General features: G+C 40.5%; 2 protein-coding genes across 19 annotated transcripts in view; one reads left to right on the top strand and one right to left on the bottom strand.

The window, feature by feature from the left end:
• Positions 1-848: 848 nt before the first annotated feature.
• LOC104881377 (large ribosomal subunit protein bL21m) overlaps positions 849-23935 on the bottom strand; it is a 23929-nt gene continuing 842 nt past the window's right edge. For 2 of the 18 annotated variants that reach the window (XM_059742535.1, XM_019225260.2), the window contains exons 2-3: positions 21622-21960; positions 9890-20555 (exon numbers count right to left, since the gene is read on the bottom strand). In XM_059742535.1, the coding sequence (XP_059598518.1) occupies positions 14424-15554 (1131 nt within the window). In that variant the 5' untranslated portion in view covers positions 15555-20555; positions 21622-21960 and the 3' untranslated portion in view covers positions 9890-14423. Of the gene's footprint in view, positions 1959-2363; positions 2547-9889; positions 20556-21621; positions 21961-23756; positions 23838-23935 lie in introns of those variants that run through there. The other 16 variants (XR_009467594.1, XR_009467590.1, XR_009467592.1 and 13 more) reach the window with 16 other exon arrangements.
• On the top strand, positions 1316-3924 carry LOC100263061 (uncharacterized). Its single transcript, XM_010661486.3, has 5 exons — positions 1316-1475; positions 1561-1648; positions 1752-1860; positions 2048-2794; positions 3608-3924. The coding sequence occupies exons 1-5, from the start codon at positions 1316-1318 to the stop codon at positions 3686-3688; spliced, it is 1185 nt and encodes a 394-aa protein (XP_010659788.1). The 3' UTR covers positions 3689-3924.

The following is a 23935-nucleotide window of genomic DNA, read 5'->3' as shown; positions in this document are numbered from 1 at the left end:
AATTTTGAATTTATATTAAAGGTGCTCCATAATTTCATAAAATTAAAATTTTATTAAAGATGCTTCTTAAAGGGATATATTCCATGATTGATATTAAAAAAAATTGAATTTATACTAAAAGTGTCTATTTAAAAAACATATTTCATAATTTTCATATTAACTACATATTAAAAAAAAAGAATCAATTTGTGTTAAAGGTACCTTGTAAGAAGACATATTTAATAATTTCACAAAATTGAATTTATTATAAAGATAATGTCTCTTCAAATGACACATTTTTAGAATTCTTATATCAGTTACACATTAAAAATAAATTGAATTTATATCATGTTGGATTTGTCATATAATATTTTGTAAAATAATGTCCATTTGAAAGTCTGAAATATTTTTAACATATATTTTTTTTATATTTTAAAAATAATTTTTATATGTAATATTTTATTTTTTAATCATCGTCTATATTTGTAAAATACTTAACCTTCACGTTGACACTTATTTGTATCACTTCCCTGGGCATTAAGGTTGACACTAATTTTCCCTTATCTTTTCTACTAACCCAACCATCGTCGGAGGCTCCACGGCCACAGAGGGCCTCGCAGTGCTCACTTTTAAGTTTCTTGTGACTGCAGGGTCTGAAAGAAGAACGCGAACTAGGAGCTGAGCTTTCATTGAATGAATAATCGATCCGGATCCTAAAAACAATAATGCTTTCGAATAAGCATGAGTAATCAAATGAAATAAAGCAGCTCGATAAGACCCCGTACCTAGGGCTAACATCGTATAACCCAATTGAGACATTGTGGAATAGGCCAAACTTTTCTTAATATCTTTTTGAGCAAGAGCTAAAGTAGCTCCTAATAATATTGTTATTATACCTATCAATGCCATTGGGTTTTTATTCAAGTTAAGACACTTAGGTTGCAAAAGAAAGGATGAGAAAGGAAATCGAGCAAAAGAAAGCAAAAGAAAGAAGAAAATAAATAAATCCGGGAGTGGTTTGGCTGCAAGGCCGGCTGAGGGCTCTAAACAAAGTTCAATCGTGGTTTCTCAACAAGTGCCGTGCGCCAAAGAGGCCAAGTGTCTGCTTTGTAGAATCCGGCATTTGTAGATGCTCCAATATTCGTATATTTCTGGATTGTTGCGTAAGGTACCTTTGCCGGTCACAGATCCACTTGGTACTCGCTGCTTTTGTTTACATATAATTGAATTGAATTTCCTCCCAAGAAATTTCCTCTTTGCTCACCATCTCATCTGTAACCCTGCAGCCTGGATTGTCCTTCCATAATTTGTCATCCAACTGCAAGGAAGAACAGGAATGAAGGGCGGTGGTCAGAGGAGACTCCTTTGTCCAAAACCTAATGGTCACAAGGACAGAGATGAAGATCTTCTTCTATTCAGAGAGATTCATAAACGTGAAAAAGAAAGAATTGCCAGCCTCCTTCAACCCGTTTCTGATGAGTTTGAACCCAATTCTGGTAGGCATAACCATTCAGGCTTTTCAATTTGGTATCCACGTTTACCTAGTTTTTGTCTTACTCCACCCGAATCTTTGAACTACAGGAAATTATCCCCTCTATAGAATTGCATCTGCCAAGAAAGGATCTGGATATGAATTCCTTGCTGGAGGCAACAAAAATGACTATGATTGGTAATCGACACTTGTCTTGTGCAATGAAAATTTTCTACGTGAGTAATAAATTTTAGCCTTGAGTTTGAATTTGAGTTATGATACATGGTATACTTATGTGAAGGTTAAAAACGCCACCTGCAACTCCTCTATTTCCATCACTAGAAATGGAAGCAAATGCCCCAGACCTGGTAGTGCATCGGGAGATACCAATTCTTCAACCTCTTTCCCGGGTATAATCGTTTTCTATTTCTTTGAATAATAGGCCTCTTTGTTGGCTACTTTAGCTTATGTTAGTGGACCAAAGGCTTTAGCTGATCACCAAAATTTCCTACCATAATAAGCATAGGATTAGTTCAGACATGTTATGTATTCGGACTTATGATCATTCATACTGATGAAATGCTATAAAATTAACAGTTTTCAAGCAATTCAGAGGCACCAAAGGAAGGCAATGGAAGATCATTATCTCCAAGTCCAACGCCAAAGATTCCTCCAAGATCTACAACCCCAAGTGGGAGATCAAGCATTTCATTAGCTGAAACCAAAAACCCCAAAGGACCGCTAATTTTGAACCAAAAAGTGGGCATTGATCCCAGTAAAAGATCAAACCTGGGCACTATCACATCAAAACCCACAACCCAACAAGAAAGCGACGCCAATTTTATCACTACAAATCTTTTAAGAAACATGGGAACAGATTCAAAAATGAAACCTACAAGTAGAGGTGTCTCACCTCTAGTGAGAACAAAAATTCCAGCCCAGATTCCCGGATTTTCCGACGAAACACCTCCTAATCTGAAGACAGATCGGTCATCTTCTGCTTCGCGTGGTCGCTCTTGCAATCCAGTACTTTCCAGCCATCAAAAATCAGATTCCACCGCAAAACCAAGGAGGCAATTGTGTTCACCAAGTGTGGCTAGGAACCGGAAAGTGCAATTTAAGCAAGAAAGTGAAGGAAATTTGACTACTCAGAAAGGAAGAACTCAAACAGCAAACGGAGCACAAGTTCTAGGGAGTCGGATGGTAGACAAGGTAATGAATGCTAGAAAATCAGGTGCTGAAGAAAGAGAAACAAAGCCAAATTTGCGAGGTTTGATCACTGAGAACCCTGCTTATGGGAGAACGACATCCAAGAGTTCATTGGATATGGCCCTCAAACACATGGTATGGATCTATTTTCTTATTCTTTAAATCTAAATGCTATGTTATATTAGATTTCGGAAATTCTTGCGAGGGTTTAGTTCCATTCCCAGAGAAGGTCCTGGCTCAATATCCTCAAATATTTTTTTTTTCTTTTGTTCAAATTTTGTCCTCAGGTCTAACCAACCAACCCTCAAAAAAATAATAGACTTCCTCCATTTATAAATGAGGTCGTTTGGTCCTATGCCATCAATCATGGCAATGCCTCTTGTGTTCTTAGTTTTCCTATCTATTACAATGGAGTCTCCAAATGCTTCACCACCTTCTCCCAAAACATGAACAGCAAAAAAGGATAATTTTTTCAATTAAATAGCAGATAAGATAACAGGTCTTCTATATTCTAGTAATGAAGATCATCATAAGTCCAGTAATTTTGACTGTATATCATCACAAACCCAGTAGTTTGGTACATTATGCTATCCTCCCCTTTTAGTTATTTTTGTACTTCGGCATTCATTCCTCTTACATTCTGCCAAAGCAGCACTCAAAAGTTTTCAACAATAACGTGCACAACTAATGGAAACTAGCATGAAGAATAGAAATTCCTATAATATTGAAAATACTTAATCCTCTGAATTGTCTAAATATTCTTCAAACCCAAACGGGGAAAAATCCATTAACTCGTATGATTGAAGAATTAAGGTTTTCTCATTTAGTACATGGACTTGCTCGAGATGGTTTAAACTTATATTGGCCTTTATAGTTGTACTTTGGGTGCATATCTACATTTTGAGTTGGTTAAAAGTATCCATTTTTTTAATGTTTTATGGAGGACAGGATATAAAACGAGAACAGAGTAATTCAAGAAACATTAGTCTTGGAAGAAGATTTAAAACCAGTGGCAGCACTTCACATTAAGAGCTTCTTGATTGGATAAGATTCCCACTCTAAAGCAAGAAGCGGAGAACTCCAAGTTTATAAGTTGATTAATGTGTTAGCCAGCATTGAAGGTTTGCCATCTTATGGATTATGGTGAAGTTAAAGTTTTGGAACCTGCAATATGGACCACTTGTTTTATCATTATGTGACCATGCTTATTAATATGTTTTCTGCATTTAACAAATATTGATATGGTGTTCAAGTGGTTTTCTTTTTTTTTCTTTTTTTATACTTCAATTGCTATGGAGATTAGTAGTAGGAAAAGTTAGAATTGGATGATGGATTTGACCAGACTATCAATTATCATTAATTAACTTTGATCAAGAATCAATCCAAGACATACTTTGGTTAGTCAGGACCCAAACATGAGACTAATTGAAAGAAGGCAAATCCCATTTCACTTTTAAAGTGTTCACCATAAATATGTTTTGTTTTTTTTTTTAAAGCCCATGAAGCACATTTTATAAATATTCATATCCTTCAGTTCATATTTATAATCATCATATGATTGAAGAATTAAGGTTTCCCACCATAGACTCACCGTCCAACAAAAATGTGAAGATGGCTGCTTTCTCGGAGGGGAGAGGAGTGTTTAGAAGGGTGGTAAGAGTTGGTTTGCAGTGGAATCAAAGATGTTCGAAATCTCCATTGAAGAGATTCGAGGCAAACCGAGAGGGATTATTCTAGAAAGGAGCAAAGGCTTCTCCTCTTGGATAAAATTTGGTGAAAAGAGCTTTAGTTTTGTGTTGGAAGGGGTGGAAGACTGGTGCAGAGGAGAGTCAAGCTCGAGGCGCCTTAAAGTTTGGGAAGAAGGAGGAAGAAAATATAGGTTGGAGTGTCGTTCAAATGAAGCCAGTAGGTATCTGCTATGCTCGGTGAGGGATTTGGAAGCTAAGAGGTTTTGTCTAGTGTTTCCAAAAGGTAAAGGCTTAGTAGGAGGGTAGTTTCTGCTGGCTCAGAAGTTAAGGGCCCTTGGAGTTTCTACTCCAGCTTTGAGCAAAGGTGATCTGGGTACTTCCAACTCTAAAAAGGATGGTTATAAAGTCAAAGGAAAAGAGAAAGGGAAAGGAGTGTATGCAGAAGTCGTGAGAAAGGAGTCAGGGGAATTAGGGGATGCATTGTGGGTGCATGTTGGGGATCGTGACCTGCTTAGTAGGGAAGAGCAACTTAGTCGTTGCCTGGTAGGATGCTTTGGTGATAGTGTCAAGGTCGTTCCTTCTTTGTCCTTATTGAAGGAGTGGGTGTATGAAAGGTGGTCTCTCAAGGGAGGTTTAAAATCTCCAGTTTGGGTGGAGCCCTTGTGTTGTTCAAATTTGAAGATAAAGTCGAAGCGGATTTGGTGCTCTTAAGGGGTAGTAGATGTCTTAAGAAAGTTTTTCCTGCAGAAATGAGGACTTGAAGTGGGGTGTTTTAGAAATGAGAGCCACCCTAAGGAAGTGTGGGTGAAAGTCGTCGGACTTCCACTTCACCTTTGGAGTAGAGAGGGGTTCAAGAGTATTCGAGAGAGATGTGGGGGTTTCATAGCTGTGGATGAGGAAACCGCTTTCTTCTCCGAGTTACAGTGGGCTCGTATCTTGGTGAGAGCCTCTGGGAAGTTTAGACTAGGAACTTTGCAGGTGGTAGCCGGGAATTTTTGTTGGACGGTGAGTCTATGGTGGGAAACTCCCCCATGGTTCTCAGAGGTAGCAGCAAGGTCCGCCTGGGTTAAAGATGAGAGGCGGGAGGTCAGGGATGAGGGTAGGGGTGAAACATGTGCCAGTGTTAGCGTGCGAGAGGTTCAAAATTTTCAATTTGATATGCAGTCTCGAGGGACAGGGGAGCAGGTTGTGTGTGGCAGAAGGCAAAGGGAGGCAGCAGTTGCATTGGCTGCAAAGGGTAGGCTGCCTAGTGTAGCTGATTTGGACTCTTCTTGCGGTGGGTTTGGGCCTAGAAAAGAAAATGGGAAGGCTTTCAAAGGGAATGGCTGTTTGGGCTTAAGTGGCGAAGTGGTTTGGGCCAAAGGCCCATTGTCCGTCAGCCTTGAAGAGACAGGCTGGGGTGGGTCTCCTAGGCCCACTTTTAATAAGGCTGGCATGGGCTTTTTGGAGCGTCCCTCCTCGGCTAGGGCTCCATCTGTTCCCGCGGGGAGTGTTGGGGGGATGGATGCGGAGCTCTTGGCTGTCAAAGTTGCAATCGCCGCGAATTTGTTGTCGCGTCGTTGGAGGGTCACCGTCGAGGCTGTGATGGAGGAGGCTTCTAGGTATTATGCTGTTCCTAATTCTTCTTCTTCTTTGGGGCTTCGGGAATCCTCTTCTTATTCTTCTCTCAGGCCACGCCGAAGCTATAGGGGTGTCGGAGGGTTTGCTTATGGAGCGGAAGGGGAGTTGGGTCGGTTTGCGCTGAGTGTGGTGTGGAATAGAGCTGCGTCGGCTTTCGGAGGCTGGAGTGAGCCTTCTTGGGACTTGGTTGACGCTAAGATAGTGAATGGGTTAGCACTTGTCCCGGTGGGGTTGGACTTTACGAGTCCTTTTGAGAAAAGGAGTGTCTGTCACCTAGAAGAAGGGGGATGTGATGAAGGGTGGAGTTCAAGCAGTCTTGCGATGTTCAATCTCTGCTTGGGTATGCCGATGGAAGGCTTCAAAGAGGAAATTTTGTACTTCTTAAGGAGAATGAAGGGGAGAATTGAGCAAAAGGGTAAGGAAAGGGTGACTAGGAAGACTAGTTTAAAATCTTCAAAATCCAGTAGGGAACTCAAGAAGCTAGAGTGGACTGTTAGCTACAAAAAAGCAAAAATGGGTTCTAGAGTGGGTATTTTCGGAGGGGCTTTAGGATCAGGGTGTAAATGAAGATAAGAATTCTATCGTGGAATGTTAGAGGGGCTAATGATAGGGATAAAAGGAAGATTATCAAGTCAGTCATTAAATCCTAGAGAGTGGACGTGGTTTGTTTACAGGAAACTAAAATTAAAGAAATGACTACGGGGCTTGTTCGTAGTCTAGGGGTGGGAAGAAATCTAGAATGGAGAGCAGTCAATTCTAGGGGTGCAGCTGGTGGTATTTTGGTGTTTTGGGACAATAGACTGGTGGAGCTGGTTGGCTAGGAAGAAGGGGTTTTCTCAATTTCGTGCCGGTTTAAAAATTGTGTGGATGGTGTAGTGTGGGTGTTCACTGGAGTGTATGAGTCGGTATGCAGTAGAGATAGAGAGGATTTCTGAGAGGAACTTGGGTCAGTTAAAGGGTTATGGTGTGACCCTTGGTGTGTGGGAGGGGATTTTAATTTGGTAAGGTTTCCAAAGGAGCGCAGTAGGGGAGGTGGGCTTACTGCTTCCTGAGGGGATTCTCAAAAGTGATAGAGGATTTGGAGTTGGGGGATTTTCCTTTGACGGGGGGCCCGTTTACTTGGAGAGGAGGCTTGAATAACCAGGCCCAGTCTAGGCTTGACCGGTTCTTAGTGACGGACAACTGGGATAATCTGTTCAATGGGGCTGTGCAGGGAATTCTCCCTAGACCTGTCTCGGATCACTTCCCGGTCCTCCTAGAAGGAGGAGGGTTGAAGAGGGGACCTTCTCCTTTCAGATTTGAGAATATGTGGTTGGAGGAGAAGGGTATCAAAGACAAGATGAAGACATGGTGGGAGAGTTTAAAATTTACAGGGACATCCAACTACATTTTAGATGCTAAATTGAGGGCCTTTAAAAATATTCTGAAGATTTGGAATAAAGAAGAGTTTGGGCTTGTTGAGACTAAAAAGGGTGAAGCTCTTATATAGGTTGAGTATTGGTATGAAAAGGAGAAATGTGCAGCTTTAAATATGGAAGAGTGTGAAGCAAGAAATGGAGCAAGGGAGTCCTACAAGTCTTGGGTGATGAGAGAAGAGATTTTTTGGAGACAGAAGTCTAGGGAGTTGTGGTTGAAGGAATGGGACAATAATACCAGATTTTTTCATAGGATGGCGAATGCTCATAGTAGAAGAAACTGGTTGTTCAAGTTGAAAGTTAATGGTTGTTGGCAGTCGGAGGCAAATAATTTAAAAAACAATGTGGTGGGGGCATTTCAAAAGCTGTACTCAAAAGAAGAAGGGTGGTGCCCTAGTATCGACGGGCTGTTCTTTTATGGGGTTAGATAGCAGTGAGGCTAAGGGGTCGGAGAATCCTTTCTCGAAGGAAGAGGTGTATGTAGCTCTTTCAGATCTAGGCAAAGACAAAGCCCCGAGGCCGGATGGTTTTATCATGGCGTTTTGGCTTTTTTGGTGGGATGTGGTGAAGGTTGAGATTATGGCTTTTTTTAGAGAATTTCATGAAAGGGGTAGATTTGTAAAATCTCTAAATGCCACTTTCTTGGTTTTAGTCCCTAAGAAGAGAGGTGCGGAAGATTTGAAAAATTTCAAACCGATTAGCCTTGTGAGAAGCCTTTACAAGTTGTTGGTCAAGGTGTTGACAAATAGAATCAAGAAGGTAATGGGAAAAGTGATTTCGGAACCCCAAAATGCCTTTGTGGAGGGCAGACAAATACTTGATGCAGTTTTGATTGCAAGTGAGGCTATGGATTCTAGGTTGAAAAGCAATCAAAGGGGTGTGATGTGCAAGTTGGATATAGAAAAGGCCTATGATCATGTCTTCTGGAAGTTCTTGTTGGCAATGCTAAAAAAAATGGGCTTTGGGGAGGGATTAAGTGGTGTATCTCTACTATAAGATTCTCTGTTCTTATAAATGGTTCTCCCTTCGGGTTTTTCCAAAGTTCAAGGGGTTTGAGACAAGGAGATCCCCTATCCCCTTATCTGTTTGTGATAGTCATGGAGGTGTTTAGTTGCTTATTGAGAAGGGCCATTAGTGGGGGCTTTTTATCAGGGTGGAGGGTAAGAGGCAGGGGTGGAGAGGGGATTCTAATATCTCACTTGCTTTTTGCGGATGACACCTTAGTGTTTTGTGAGGAGTCTCAGGATCAGTTGACGCATCTAAGCTGGCTTCTCATGTAGTTTGAGGCTTGCTCAGGGTTGAGAGTTAACTTGAAGAAAAGTGAGCTTATTTCAGTGGGGAGGGTGAATGATATAGAGGATTTGGCTTTGGAGTTGGGCTATAAAGTGGGTGGTCTGCCTTCTTGTTATTTGGGTCTGCCTTTGGGGGCAGACCCTTCAAATCAAAGGTGGTATGGGATAGTGTTGAAGAGAGGTTTCAGAAAAGGCTAGCTATGTGGAAGAGACAATATATATCAAAAGGGGGAAGACTCACCCTAATTCGGAGCAATCTCTCTAGTTTGCCGGTTTACTTCATGTCTCTCTTCTTTTTGCCCAGAAAAGTAAGGTTGAGGTTAGAGAAGATTCAGAGGGACTTCCTGTGAAGGGGAGGAGCTCTTGAACAGAGGCCACATCTTGTTAGGTGGAACCTGATTTGTTCGGAAAGAAAGAAAGGTCGTTTGGGTGTGAGAAATTTAGCTTTGATGAATAAAGCTCTCTTAGGTAAGTGGAATTGGTGCTTTGCCATTGAAAGTGAGGCTTTGTGGAAGCAAGCAATTAGTCACAAATATGGTGTAGAGGAGGGGGGATGGTGTACTCGAGACGTAAGCGGGAGGCATGGTGTAGGGCTTTGGAAAGCTATTAGAAAAGAGTGGTTGGGTATGTATAACAGTTTAGCCTACCGCGTGGGTAGTGGTAGGAGAGTGAGATTCGGGAAGGATAAGTGGTGTGGAGATGAGCCTCTTTGCGAGTCCTTTCCTTCTTTATTTGCCATTTCCCTGGCTAAAGTTGTTTGGGTATCGGATGTGTGGAACCCAGATGGTGTAGGGGATGGTTGGACCCCTATTTTCTCAAGGATGCTTAATGATTGGGAGATTGAGATGGTGGAGCAGTTTATGCTAAAAATCCAAGCCTTTAGGGTGCAAAGGGAGGACGAGGATAAGGTGGTATGGACAGTATCCAGAAGTGGAGTTTTCTCAGTCAAGTCGCTCTATTCTATTCTGGAGCCCGGAAGTTCTGCTTTGTTCCCTTATGATAGTATTTGGAGAGCGTATGTGCCTCCTACGGTAGCTTTCTTCGCTTGGGAAGCTTCTTGGGGCAAAATCTTAATTTTGGAGCAACTCCAGAGGAGGGGGTACTCTTTGGCAAATAGGTATTTTCTTTGCCTTTCTAAAGCAGAAACGGTGGATCACCTTTTACTTCATTGTGTTAAGACGCGGGCATTGTGGAATTTTCTTTTTTCCCTCTTTGGTGTGGCTTGGGTTCTCTTTGGTTCAGTTAAGGAAACTCTCCTTGGATGACATGGAGCGTTTGTGGGGAAAACCCGTAAAAAGGCGTGACAAATGACCCCCTTATGTATATTTTGGTCAATATGGAAGGAAAGAAATTTGTTGGCTTTTGGGAATAATGTGTTTTCACTCCAAAGGCTGAAACATTCTTTTGTATGTAATATTTGGTTTTGGGTTAGGGTGTTTATAGTTTTGAGCCCTTATTCTCTTGTTAGCTTTTTTGAGTGGCTAGGCTTTAAGTAAGGGTAGGGGTTGTTGTTTCTTTCCCCTTCCTTGGTTTTGAGTCTGTGGGCTGCTTTTGTATACTCCCTGTATACCTAGAGGGCACTAGTTTGGTGTCTCCTCTTTCTGTTTAATATATTTCTCTTTACCTATCAAAAAAATAAAAAAATACTCACACCACTCGATTAAAGTTTACAACACCTATATTGCTCGATTCGTTTTTCCAAATATCCATACCTCTCGATTCACTATTATAAAAACCCATACCCCTCGATTCACTTTTACAAACACCCTTACCATCAATTAACTTTTACAAACACTCATACCAATTGGTTCAATTCTACAAACATCCATACCCCTCGGTGCATATTTACAAACACCTAAACCTCTCCATTCACTTTTACAAACGCCCATACTCCACAGTTCATTTTTTTTTTTTTTGATAAGTAAGGGATATTCATTCAAAAGGCACAACGCCACAAGGTATACAGGGAGTATACAAGGCAGCTAAGGCCTCAAAAAACAACAACAAAAAAATAATCACCTCCCTTTAAATGGAAGCTATCCACTCTAGGAAGCCTATAAGGGAGAACGCCTCCTCACTTACATTCAATTTGGCCCAACTCCACAAATTACATACAAAAAAATTCTTTAACTTCTGCACGTTCAACACACCTCCCCTAAAAGCTAATCTATTCCTTTCCTTCCACACCGTCCAAAAAATACACAACGGAATGGCGTCCCAAATCTTTTTCCTTTTCTTTCCCACAAACGAGCCCCTCCTGCTAGCTAAAACCTCCTTTACAGTTTCTAGAAAAACCCATTTCACATCAACTAAACCAAAAACAATATCTCATAGAGCTCTAACCACTGTACAATGTATAAGGATATGATTTACACTTTCTTCCTCACAACCACACAGGAAGCAACGATTTGGAAGTTGTAGCCCTCTTCTTTGGAGTCTATCCAAAGTGAGCACCTTCCCCCATGTCGCCTCCCACGTGAAAAAAGCAACTTTAGTTGGCACCCTTGCCACCCAAATGCTCCTTGATGGAAAGCCTGTATCATCAGACCTCGCCAACAAACTATACACTTCCTTGACCTTGAACTGACCTCTTCTTCCTTTCCTCCACAGGACTGAATCTTCCTCCAAAGAGGGTTTGTGACCCCTCAATATATGGAGAAAATCCCCAACCAACTCCAACTCCCAATCATTGAAATCCCTCAAAAAATTTAGATTCCAATTTCCTTGACCCGAATTTTGATCCTACATTTCCTCAACTGTTGAGTTCCTTTGAACCGCCATACCAAAGAGATGAGGAAAACATTAGGACAGCGCTAACTCTGAACACCACACATCTGTCCAAAATCTGATCGTGTTGCCCTTCCCTACTCTGAAAGTCATGTTATCCCAACACTAATCTGATTATTTCCAAATCTCTTTCCAAACCCCTACTCCCACCGCCCCATTAGCCTTTTTTGGCCTCCAACCAAAGTCCTCCTGCCCATACTTCACCTTGATCACTTGTTTCCAAAGATTATCTTCGTCACAAGCATACCTCCATATCCACTTGCCAAGTAAAGCTTTGTTCAACATAGCTAGCTTCCTAAGGCTTAGCCCACCTTTATCCTTGTCTGTACATACCACCTCCCAATTTACCAAATGAGTTTTTCCCTCCATATTTCCCCCTCCCCACAAAAAGTCCCTTTGCACTTTCTCAAGCCTTCTAGCAACAATCTTGGGCATTTTGAAGATAGACATTTGGTAGATTGGCATGCTAGCCAAAGTACTTTTTATTAAGGTGACTCTTCCCCCTTTAGAAATATATTGCCGTTTCCAAAGAGCTATTCTCCTCCTGACTCTCTCTTCCACCCCATCCCACATATAAGGCGCTCTATTGGGAGCCCCTAAAGGAAGACCCAAGTACTGAGAAGGTAAGGACCCCACCCTGCAGCCTAGCTCAACAGCCAACTCCTCCATCTCCACCACCTCTCCAACTGGAATGATTTCACTCTTGGCTAAATTAATCCTTAGGCCTGACGCCGCTTCAAACCAGAATAAAATCTAACTTAAATGAGTTAGATGATCCTTTCTGGCCTCACAGAATATAATTGTATCGTCAGCAAAAAACAAGTGAGAGATATTCAAAGGAGGTTCACTACCACCCCTTATGTTACACCCTGATAAGAAACCCCCCTCCACAGCTCTCCTAATAAGAACATCTAGCACTTCCATTCCCATAACAAAGAGATAAGGAGACAGGGGATCTCCTTGTCTAAGACCTTTAGAGCTAGGAAAGAAACCTGCAGGCACACCGTTAACCAACACTGAAAATTTAGCTGAGGATAGGTAGCTCCACATTCACCCCACCCACTTAGGCCCAAAACCCATTTTTTACAACACCTTCAACAAAAACTTCCAATTGATACTGTCATAAGATTTTTCTATATCCAGTTTGCATATAAGGCCCTTTTCTTTTCGTTTCTGCCACGAGTCTATCACTTCATTTGCAATTAAGGAAGCGTAAAGGATTTGTCTTCCCTTCACAAAGGCATTCTGAGAAGTAGAGACCACCTTTCCAACTACTATCTTCAATCTGTTAGCTAGCACTTTAGTCAATAACTTGTAAAGCCCCCCCAGGAGACTAATGGGTCTAAAGTCTCCAAGGTCCTCAGCCTCACTTTTCTTGGGGATCAATACCAAGAAAGTATTGTTAAGGCTCTTGAGGAAAGAGCTATGTTCGTAGAATTCCTTGAACATTTCTAGAATCTCCTCTTTAATAAACTCCCAACAACTTTGCCAAAAAGGCAGAGTAAAGCCATCCGGGCCAGGGGCTTTATCCTCATTCATCTCCATCAGAGCCGCATGGATTTCATCCTCTGTAAAGGGCCTCTCCAAATTCTCAGCCTCTTGTTGGCTGATCTGATCAAGCTGGAGTCTCCCAATATCTGCCTTCCACCCCGTACCTTCTGAGAGAAAATTTTTAAATGCATTAGCAATTCCTTCCCTAATTTCCTGCTCCTCTAGAAACCATTCCCCATTGATCTTAATTCTCTCCAAAGAATTATTTCTACGGTGAGCACTTGCCATGCGATGAAAGAACCCCGTGTTTCTATCCACCTCCTTTAACCATATTTCCCTTGAGAGTTGTCTCCAGTGAGTTTCCTCCATAATCACCCATTTTCTGTAATTTTCTTTGCCTCTTTCTTCAGCTCTGTTTCCTCCACAGTCAGAACTCTCTCATTTTCCTCCCTATCCCAGAATTCCACCTACTGCAAGGCTACAGATTTGTTGCACTCCAGCTTACCAAAGACTTCTCTATTCCAGACTTTCAGCTTCTGTTTGATTTCCTTCATCTTAGTAGCCAACTTGTAACTAGCACTGCCCCTAACATCAATTCCTTGCCACCAGCTGCACACAAGCTCTTTGAAGCCCTCAGCCTTAAGCCACATATTTTCAAATCTGAATGGAGTTGGGCCTCGTCTTATCCCACCCTCCACTAACATAATTGGAAAATGATCGGATATCGGACGGGGCAGTCTACATTGATTAATCCCACTGAATTGGTCTATCCAGCTAGGAGACACAAGGAACCTGTCCAAACGTGCCCAAGTCTGATTATTTTGGCCCTCATTCCAAGAACATTCTCCCCCCTGAAGAGGAAGATCCACCAGCCCAAGATCATTCACAATTTCAGCAAATTTCCTCATCGTTGAGCTAATTATCCTCTGGCTACTCCTTTCCCTCGGAAACAAAGTGATATTAAAATCCCCCCCTAAACACCAGGGGTCTTCCCACAGCCCTCTAATCGCCCCAAACTCTTCCCATAAAGCATCCCTTTCCACTTTAGAGAAAGGGTCATACACTCCCGTAAAAACCCAGACAACCCCATTTTCTACGTTCCGGAATCTGCAAGATAATGTAAACTGTCCCTCCTCCTAATCTATAATGTCCAAAGACCTTCTATCCCAACATATAAAAATTCCTCCCGAAGCCCCCTCCGCATTCACAAATTTCCAATCTAGGAATCTCCCAGAGCCTAAACTTCTCGCAATGCTTTCTGTCATAATTTGTATTTTTGTCTCTTGAATACAAATTAAGTCCACCCTCTGATTTCTTATGAACGTCTTAATCACTTTTCTTTTGGAGCTATCATTTGCTCCCCTCACGTTCCAGCTCAGAATTTTCACCTTCATTGGATAATCATAATTTGGCGCCCTTTGCCCTGTACTGAACCTTTCTGTTTCATCCCCCCCTCATAATTTATGGAACATTACAATCTTCTTAGCTCCCTTTCAAATTTAGACTTTTCCAATAGCTCTTTGCTATGAATTTTCTCCAGTCTTTTTCTGATTTTGGTCAAAAAATTCAATATTTCCTTCTCCATCCCCTCCGTGGGGAAGCCTAGGAACTGGATGAACCTTGCCAAGCCACTCTCTTCCCATTTGCCCTCCGGCTCACTTCTCTCAACTTGAGCATCATATGTGTCACCGACCCCTTCCATCCCCCTACTTTTGTCACTATTACTTTTGGTTACTCCTAATTCCTTACAACCATTAATCCTTTCATTACAAGCCTCATACACTGTTAGCCACATTGAATTATCAGCCCGAACTTCCTCATTCAAATCCCCAGAATGATCGTAAAACTCCCCCCCTGGAGTTCGATCAAAAAGAAAAGAATTGAGATGAGAATCCCCTAAAGCCCTTTTCCCCCAAGAACCAGACCCCATTCCATACCTCATTGATTCCTCTTCAAGCGCCCTATCCGTCTCTGTCAGCCTGACCTCACCTTGAAGCTTCCTTGTATCCTCAGACTCCCTCGCAACAAAAGGCTCTGATTCAGGAGTATAACTGGAGGCGAGACACTTCAACAGAAAGCCCGTCTCCTCTTGGGCTGCTGATGATTTTGGGCCCTCCCTTAGTTTTCCACCTGGATCGGGCTGTTGGGAGCAGCCCTTTGAACAATTTAGGCCTTCGTTTGACGATCGGGCTATTGGCGAAGCTGGGCCTTTAGCATAGCAGCCCACATCTTCCATCCTAAACGACGGGCCTGCATCTGGGCCAAAATCGCTTGCAGCCACACCTTTCATCTTCAAGTCCATGGACCCGCTCATCTTTGGGCCCGCGATTGGACTTAAAGAATGTATTTTGCTAGTTAAAGCCCAAGTCCGAGTTGTTGGGCTTAGAACTGGACTGACCTCAATCCGACCCGACCCGACCCCCTGCACGTCCATCCCGTCGTCTGACGGGTTTAGCGTCTCGAGCCTCACGCTCACCCACTCCTTCGTCACTCGCTGCCCCACACGTGAGATCACCTCACCTCTAACCTCACTGCTATGACGACCAGCTTCGTTTTTGCGATTTCTCCTCATCACCGGCCAACATTCCCACCATAAGGACATTGCGTAAATCTCCTCCTCCACTTCGATTTCCAGAACGCTCGGTCTAAGTTCTCCTCTCAATCTCACCAAGATTCTGGCCCATTAGAGTTCACCCATCGACTTCGTCTGTTCATCGACTGCAATGAACCCGCCACATTCGTCCCCCACTCTCTTCAATATCTCTGGACTCTAAAACGAGATTGGGAGCCCAACTATCCTCACCTAGGCTTCCTTTCTCTCTTCTTCCTCTGCCCAACATCCACTCCTAAGGCTCCAGTGCTCCATCCCTACCTAGATTCCTTCCATCGCACGATTCCCAGAGGAAACAACGCGTCTAGCCTCCTCCAAATTTTCAAATTCCAACAGCACTCTTTCCTTATCCAGCTTAGCCAGCCCTAAACTACCTTTAAGGTCCCAAGACTTTGCCCAGATTTGCCCCAACTTCTCAAGATCATCTTCTCCCCTTGACCTATCTCTCCAACTCGCCACAACACAATGTTCCAATTTCTGTAATAATCCTATTGATTCCTCCTTTTTCACCTTCACTACAATGACATTTGGGTTACCCGACAGTGGTCGTTTCACTATTGTTGCATACGATCTTCCCACACCAGCCTTCTCCACAGCCTTTCCTTCCTGGTTATTTGGTTTTTTGCCAAGAAACCCTACCATCTGATTAAGCTTCTCCGCCATGGTCATCCACCCCCTTTTATCCCTTCTACCTCTCGGGATGAAGATGCAGTACCTCTTCCCCTCTATATCAGAGACCCCTAGCTGTATAAACCCCCCCGCTCTGTTTATCCCTCGTATCATAGAATACATTCTCCCCTGCTCCTTCCATTCCCTTCCCCATCTTGCTTCTTTCTCATCCTTGATACAGAGATTCAACCCTTCTAAGAAAAACCCTATGTTATCCGATCCCAATCGGACCCATGACGAAACCCCTCCCTTCTTCTCCACAATGAGGCCTTGGATTTTTCCTCTTCTATCCTCCACAACAATCTCAAACGCCTTGGATTCCACTGTGAAACTGCACTCCTTCCTTTTGCTCCGCGGCACCGGGCTCTCTTCCCCCTCCTCACCATCGCACTCGCCGTCGCACTCTCTCTCGCCCTCTCTCTCTTTTGCATGTCTATGGAATTCTTCAATACATTTACTCCACAGTTCATTTTTATAGACATTCATCCTCTTCGGCTCATTTTTACAAACAACCAAACCCCTTGGTTAATTTTTACAAACACCCATACCCCTAGATTATTGTTCACAAATACCCATACCACTCGGTTCACTTTTACAAATACTCATACCCCTTAGTTCACTTTTACAAACAGTCATACCCCTTGATCATTTTTACAAATACTCATACCCCTCGATTCATTTTTACAAACAATCATACCTCTCAGTTCATTTTTATAAACACCCGTCTCAATCGATTCATTTTTACAAACACTATACTCTTTGGTTTACATTTACTAACACCTATATCCCTTTGTTCATTTTTACAAACACTTATACACCTCAATTCATTTTACAAATGCCTAACCCCCTCGGTTAACTTTTACAAACATCCATGCCCTTCAGTTGATTTCTACAAACAGCCACACCCCTTGGCTCACTTTTACAAACACTTATACCACTTAATTCATTTTTACAAACATTGATCCCTCTTGGTTCTTTTTTTGCAAAATACCTATACCAGTTTACTTTTACAAACAAAAATATCTCTTGATTCATTTTTATAAACACCTATACCCCTCAATTTATTTTTACATACACCCATTCATCTTGATTCATTTTTTACAAATTCCCATACCCCTTTGTTCATTTTTACAAATACCCATACCCCTCAGTTCACTTTTACAAACACTCATACCCCTTGGTTCATTTTTAGAAACACCTATACCCCTTAGTTCATGTTTACAAACACTTGTACCCCTTAGTTCATTTTTACAAACGCCCAACCCCCTCAACTAACTTTTACAAACACTTATAACCCTAAATTCGTTTTTACAAATACCCATCTCTCTCAGTTCATTTTTTACAAACACTGATACCCCTTGGTTCACTTTGACAAACATTTATACTCCTCAATTCACTTTTACAAACATCCATACCCCCCTTCAATTCACATTTAAAAACACTCATACCTCTCAATTCATATTAAAAACACTTAGTTCACTTTTACAACCACTCATACCCCTCAATTCACTTTTACTTTGTTTTGATAGACAAAGAGAACCATTAGATTAAAAAAATGCCAGAAAACAGGGGGCGCTCCCTAAGTACACAGGCTGTATACAAAGAAGGCTCAAAACAAGGCAACAAGAGAAAAATAAAGTCTAAAAAGGATTAGCTAAACAACAACCCTATCACCCAACAAATTCCGAAAAGATAGATAGTCCAAGTCCAAGTCCACAAATTGTTGAGACCATTCAAGCAGGGACCGAAGAAAAAGTTTCCTCAAGCTCGTATTTGTCATCTCTTCCTTTAGGAAGGTTCTTCGATTTCGCTCTCCCCAAATACACCAAAATAGACAAATAGGCGTCATTTTCCACACTACACTCCTTTTCTTCCCCATGCCTTTCATTTTCCACTCAACAAGCAAATTTCTCACGGAATCCGGGAGCACCCACACCACCCCAAACGAAGAAAACAATAAGTTCCAAAGATCCCTTGTCTTACCACAATGAATTAGGATGTGGTTCGCCGTTTCCTCATTTTCTTTGCACAGGTTGCATCTATTAGCCATAGACCAACCCCTCCTCATCAGCATATCTATAGTGGAAATTTTACCCCAAACTGCTTCCCAAGCAAAAAAACGAGTTCTTAAAGGGGCATACGAACCCCAAACCTCCTTTTCTGGAAATAAAGGGCTATTGTCTTCCTTCAAAGACCTATAATAAGAATTTACCTTAAACGTTCCTTTTCTCTCAATTTTCCAAACCAGAAAATCCTCCCCTTCTTGCACCCTTACTGCAGAAATGTAACCCAAAAAGCGGTTCACCTCCTCTAACTCCCAATCTTGAAAGGGTCTTCTAAAGTGCACCTCCCAACCCCCACCTCCACCTTCTTGTCTTCCCCACAGATCAGCCACTATTGCAGAATTATTAGCTGCAATTCTAAACAGCAAAGGGAAGAGATCCTTTAGCTTAGAATCTCCTACCCACATGTCCCACCAAAATCTGGTTTGTCTCTCATTTCCAATATGAATCCTAGTTCTGAGAAAGAATTCCTCCCAACCCTTCCTAATGTCTTTCCAAAGGCCCGTCCCATAAGACTCTCTCACCTCTCTAGTGGTCCACCCACCTTGTACCTCCCCAAATTTACCAACAATGACTCTTCTCCAAAAACTCTCCCTTTCTATAGGAAATCTCCATAGCCATTTTCTGAGCAAAGCATGATTGAAATCCTTCAAGTACCTTAACCCCAACCCTCCATGCCTCTTATCTTTACAAATAACCTCCCATCTCACCAAGTGGATCTTCCTTCTTTCCTCCATATCTCCCCACAAGAACTCCCTTTGAATTTTTTCCAATCTGAGTCTCACTTTCCTTGGGATAACAAAAAGAGACATGAAGTAGATAGGGAGATTTGAGAGTGTGCTCTTTATGAGGGTAAGACGACCTCCCTTAGAGAGATATTGTTTTTTCCACATAGCCAACTTTCTCTTAGACAATCTCCTCAATTCACTTTTACAAACACTCATACACCTCAGTTCACATTTACAAACACCCATATCCTCAATTCACTTTTATTAACACACATACCCCTTGGTTCACTTTTATTCCAAACCCTAAACTTAAATCCCAAACCCTAAATCTTAAAGTTTAAAACCTAAAACCCTTTAACCCTAATCTTAACCTTAAACCTTATACCATAAAACTTAAACCTTAGACCTTAAACCCTAAACTCCAAGATTACTCGCAATCTTAGATCACCTAACACTAATAAAGTCTTTTCAAGTAATGGGTTAAAATGCCTCGTATCAGGATGAAATGTTAAAAAAAAAAAAAAAAAAACGACAAGAAAACAAAAAAGCAAAATAAGAATCATTCACACGTACCACATACCACCGGAATGAATTTTCAAGTAAAACAAAAAATCTTATTGTAAGATTAAAGTTACACTACCCTTCACAAAATATCACACAAGCAACATCTTTACTTAAAAATGAATAGCCCAAGGGGAAAAGCATGTATACCTGAACATGAATAGAGAGATATTTCATATAAGCAGCCTCTCAAAATTAGAATGGCAGTTTAAATAAGAGATATCAACATAATTAAACAATAAACACTAATACCAACCACATAGAAGCTTCATCAAATCAAGTTTGAGCTAGTTTTGTTTCACTTAATGTGATAATAAATTCCAAAAAAGGAAAATTAATAGTAAGAAGGGATAGGAGTTACCATCAAATTTTCCTTCCTCAAACAATTTGGAACATCCAACACGTGTGCCAGTCCTGTTGCTATCTTGACACGTACTCTAATAAGGATCTTGGAATGGTGCTTATAAAATGACAATATTTTTCACTAATAAGTATTTTTACCGATAATGAAAATGTTTACAGAGATCAATCCAGTATCACCAACAGTACAATTTGTCCAGTGAAACCAGAGATCTAATGGCAAAGGAGATTTGCCCCCAAAAAGATAACTGGAGTCAACAAAGGACTCCAACTGCCAAAGGAGATTTGCCCACAAATGGACTGAAGCTTCCACTAGAAGGAACTGCCAAATAAGATATCCTCACCAACAGAATTAAGTTCCAATGACAGACAACTGTGAAATGAGAGTTCCCACACAGGTCAGACTTGATGCTCCCCAGTGATAGATTCGAGCCACCAAATGGAAACATCCAATCAGGAAAATATCACATGGTTCAACATGCAGAAACTCAGGCATGTATTGAATAACATGTCTCAAACAGAGCTATCCCAACAACCACCTCCACTTGTGAAAAGTAAAAAAAACTGTTCTGACTGGTTTACCGTTTCCATGTAACCTGTAACAGCACCACCTGTTAAACAATTTCCTTAAATTTTTTGAATTCAGAAAGAAATAAAAACATGACAATATCTGATAATGTAGCCTTGAGAATTAAATTGCTTCTAAATTTCAAAATATATGAAGGGGGGCTTCTGATTTTCAATATTACATTTTTCAGTAAGGCAGCAACTAATAAGAATAACATCTAATGAGTGAATTTGAAAAAAATAATAATAATAAAGAGGGAGACAGAGAGTCAATGAATGAAAATTTCTGACCATTCAGAATTCCATAGATGATTACTACAACACGAACTGATTACTGACCCAAAATGGAACCAGGATCTCTTTAAACCCATCACACAACTTTAAGATAAGCTCTCATTTTTTCTTTTCTTTCCTTTGTTTTTGGGTGTATCCTTTGATTGGCCAGTCACTTCTATGAAAATTCAATCCAAAACTTTTCAAATTTCATTCCAACAAATTAAACTTGGCAAAAAGTGAATCAATTCCATGAGAAATAGAGAAAGAGAGAATTCAAAATTGATGCCAAATAGGCAGAAGAGAATCAAATTGATGCCTAAATTCCAGCTCCATTTTTTTTATGCATCTTTTTATTGGTCAGTCCCTTGTAATGAAATCCGATCTGAAAATCTTTCAAATTTCAAAAGTAAATCAATTCCATGAAAAATAGAGGAGGGAATTCAAAATTGATGTCAAATATGTGGAAGAGAATCAAATTCAAACACCCATAAAATAATTCAAGATTTCTTTACATGCAAACCTAAATTCGAGCTACATTACTTTCAACAACTTGAAAAGCAGTAAACACAGACAACCATAAATCAAACATGTAGAGCGCAAAGATGCAAAATCCGCATGAACTTAACATAGTTATAATTCATAACACTTTTCAAGTAAAGATATTGAAATATCACATAGTACAACATCACAACTTCTTCCGTAACAATGAATAACAATCCCATGATATAATCAGAAGAATAGCACTCAAATTCCTCAAGCCCACAAGTAAACACAAGCATTTGAAATGAAAACAAAGAATTAGAATAGCAGAAATTACAGAGTGACGAATTGTACCAAATGATTGTAGGCAACGGTGGTGAATACCCAAAAACCCCTTGAACTCTCCCTGAGATGATCAAGAACAACATACTGTTTGCCTCCGTTTCCTTAACTTTCTTTGTGTATTTGAATTTTCCAAGAAAATTAATGAGGAATCAAAGAGGCCAAGTTCCCCCCAATCACGCCATCACCAGACTTCTCAACCATTGCAAACTCTATGCGTGTCACCTATGAAATCATTGTATAATTTGAAGCGGTCTCCTCAAGCATGGTTTGAGAGATTTGCTAAATCTCTGCTCAAATTTGGCTATCACCAAAGCCCAGGAGATCATACCCTTTTCATTAAGCAATCACCTGAAAAGAAGATTACTGCACTTATTGTTTATGTAGATGACATAATTGTCATAGGAGATGATGTAGAAGAGATGCAAAATCTTAAAGGAAAGTTGGCAAAAGAATTTGAAATCAAAGATCTTGAAAATCTAAGATATTTTCTTGGCATTGAGGTGAGAAGATCAAAAAGTGAACGTTATGTTCCTCAAAGTCAGTATATCCTTGATTTGCTAAATGAAACCGAGATGCTAGAATGCAAACCTGCAAGTACACCTAGTGATCAAAATCATCAATTAGGCACAATCACTAAAGGAATACCAGTTGACAAAGGGAGATATCAAAGACTTGTTTAGAGATTAATTTAATTGTCCTACACAAGACCAAATATAGCATATGTTGTTAGCATGGTAAGTCAATTTATGCACTCCCCCTTAGAATGTCATGGATGTAGTGTTAAGAATCTTAAGGTTCCTAAAATCACTCCAGGAAAAGGTTTATTGTTCTAAAAAAACAATCACCTTATAGCTAAGGGTTACACAGATGTAGATTGGGCAAGTTCCATCAGTGATAGGAGATCTACTTCAGGATACCATACATTTATGGGCGGCAACTTGGTTACTTGGCGAAGCAAAAAGCAACATGTAGTTGCTCGATGTAGTGCTAAAGCAGAGTTTCAAGCCATGGCCCTTGGCATTTGTGAACTCATGTGGCAAAAGGGTTTTGTTGAGGGAACTACAAGTTAATTTTGAGAATCCCATGAGATTGTATTGTGATAACAAGGTTGCAATCAACATTACTCACAACCCAGTACAACATGATAAGACTAAACACGTTGAGATTGATATACATTTCATTGAAGAAAAGATTGATAGTGGACTAATTTTTTTTATAGGCAATTGATAATGGACTGATTTGCACTCCATTTGTTGCACCTAAACTACGACTAGCTAATGTCTTCACAAATGAAGTTTAGAATCCTACATTCAACTCTATGGTTAACAAGTTGGGAATGGAAAATATCTTTGAAGCAACTTGAGGGGCTTTGTTGGAATATAATATTTATTCCTGATTTCATAGATTTTATTTGATTTATTCCTAATTTTATGCATATTTTATGCATATTTAAATTAATTGACTATATAAATTAGGGAAGTTGTAATTTAGAGGATTTGTAGGAAGAATTTCAGGAGTAGGTTAGCTATTTTATTTAGAGGATTTGTAGGAAGAATTTCAAGAGTAGGATAGCTATTTTATTCTATTTCCATTTATTGTACAAGTTTGAAAGTTGTATATATATATTTGTATTAATTTTTCAAAGATAATAACTTGTGGGTGTGGGCCAAGGGGTTTTTAGACTCTGCCCCCCTTCCATTATGGATTTTGTAGATTGGTTAGACTCTGTTTAAGGGGATATTGTTTTTCAAAGATAAACCCAATTTTTGCATCACAAACAGTAGAAAATTCCAATTTATGGGATCATATGTCTTCTTGATATCCAGCTTGCACAACACACCACTCTCGGAATTTATGGTCTTATTAGCAATTATTCAAGTCAAATACTAAAACATGACAATTATTCAAGTCAAATGCAAATACTTAGATGCACACCCACCTTTCTTTTGTGGAGCTAAGACAAGGATGCTGTAATCAATCACGGAATATCACATTTTGCATTTAGTGAACAAACTCAGTTTGATACTATGACCATGAATTAAATTTTATTTTAAAAGTGCATCACTAGGGAATACAGGTGAAATTAGAAGGGAGATCTTTGTAGATATTTCAACATAAATTATGCAAATTCATGCACAACATACCTTGTCACTGACCTCACATAATTTCAACCTCTCCGTATAAATGCAATCCCCGTTGCTCACCTTGAACCGGTGAGCACCAATCTACACATACAAATTCACATTTATCAAAACCTATCACAGCATCACAGTGGCGCTGCGTATTCTCAATTTTCAAAATAATCAATCCACAGATTTCCTCG

The sequence above is a fragment of the Vitis vinifera genome, chromosome 14 (assembly GCF_030704535.1).
Source record: "Vitis vinifera cultivar Pinot Noir 40024 chromosome 14, ASM3070453v1".
Lineage (NCBI taxonomy): Eukaryota > Viridiplantae > Streptophyta > Magnoliopsida > Vitales > Vitaceae > Vitis > Vitis vinifera.
This window is presented reverse-complemented; position numbering and strand designations above follow the sequence as displayed.

What these genes read in the sequence shown, in the direction of transcription:
- LOC100263061 (XM_010661486.3), top strand. Translation starts at nt 1,316, where the DNA reads ATGAAGGGCGGTGGTCAGAGGAGACTCCTTTGTCCAAAACCTAATGGT. An exon ending in TGAGTTTGAACCCAATTCTG is followed by an intron (nt 1,476 to 1,560) that starts GTAGGCATAACC and finishes TTTGAACTACAG; the next exon opens with GAAATTATCCCCTCTATAGA. An exon ending in AACAAAAATGACTATGATTG is followed by an intron (nt 1,649 to 1,751) that starts GTAATCGACACT and finishes ACTTATGTGAAG; the next exon opens with GTTAAAAACGCCACCTGCAA.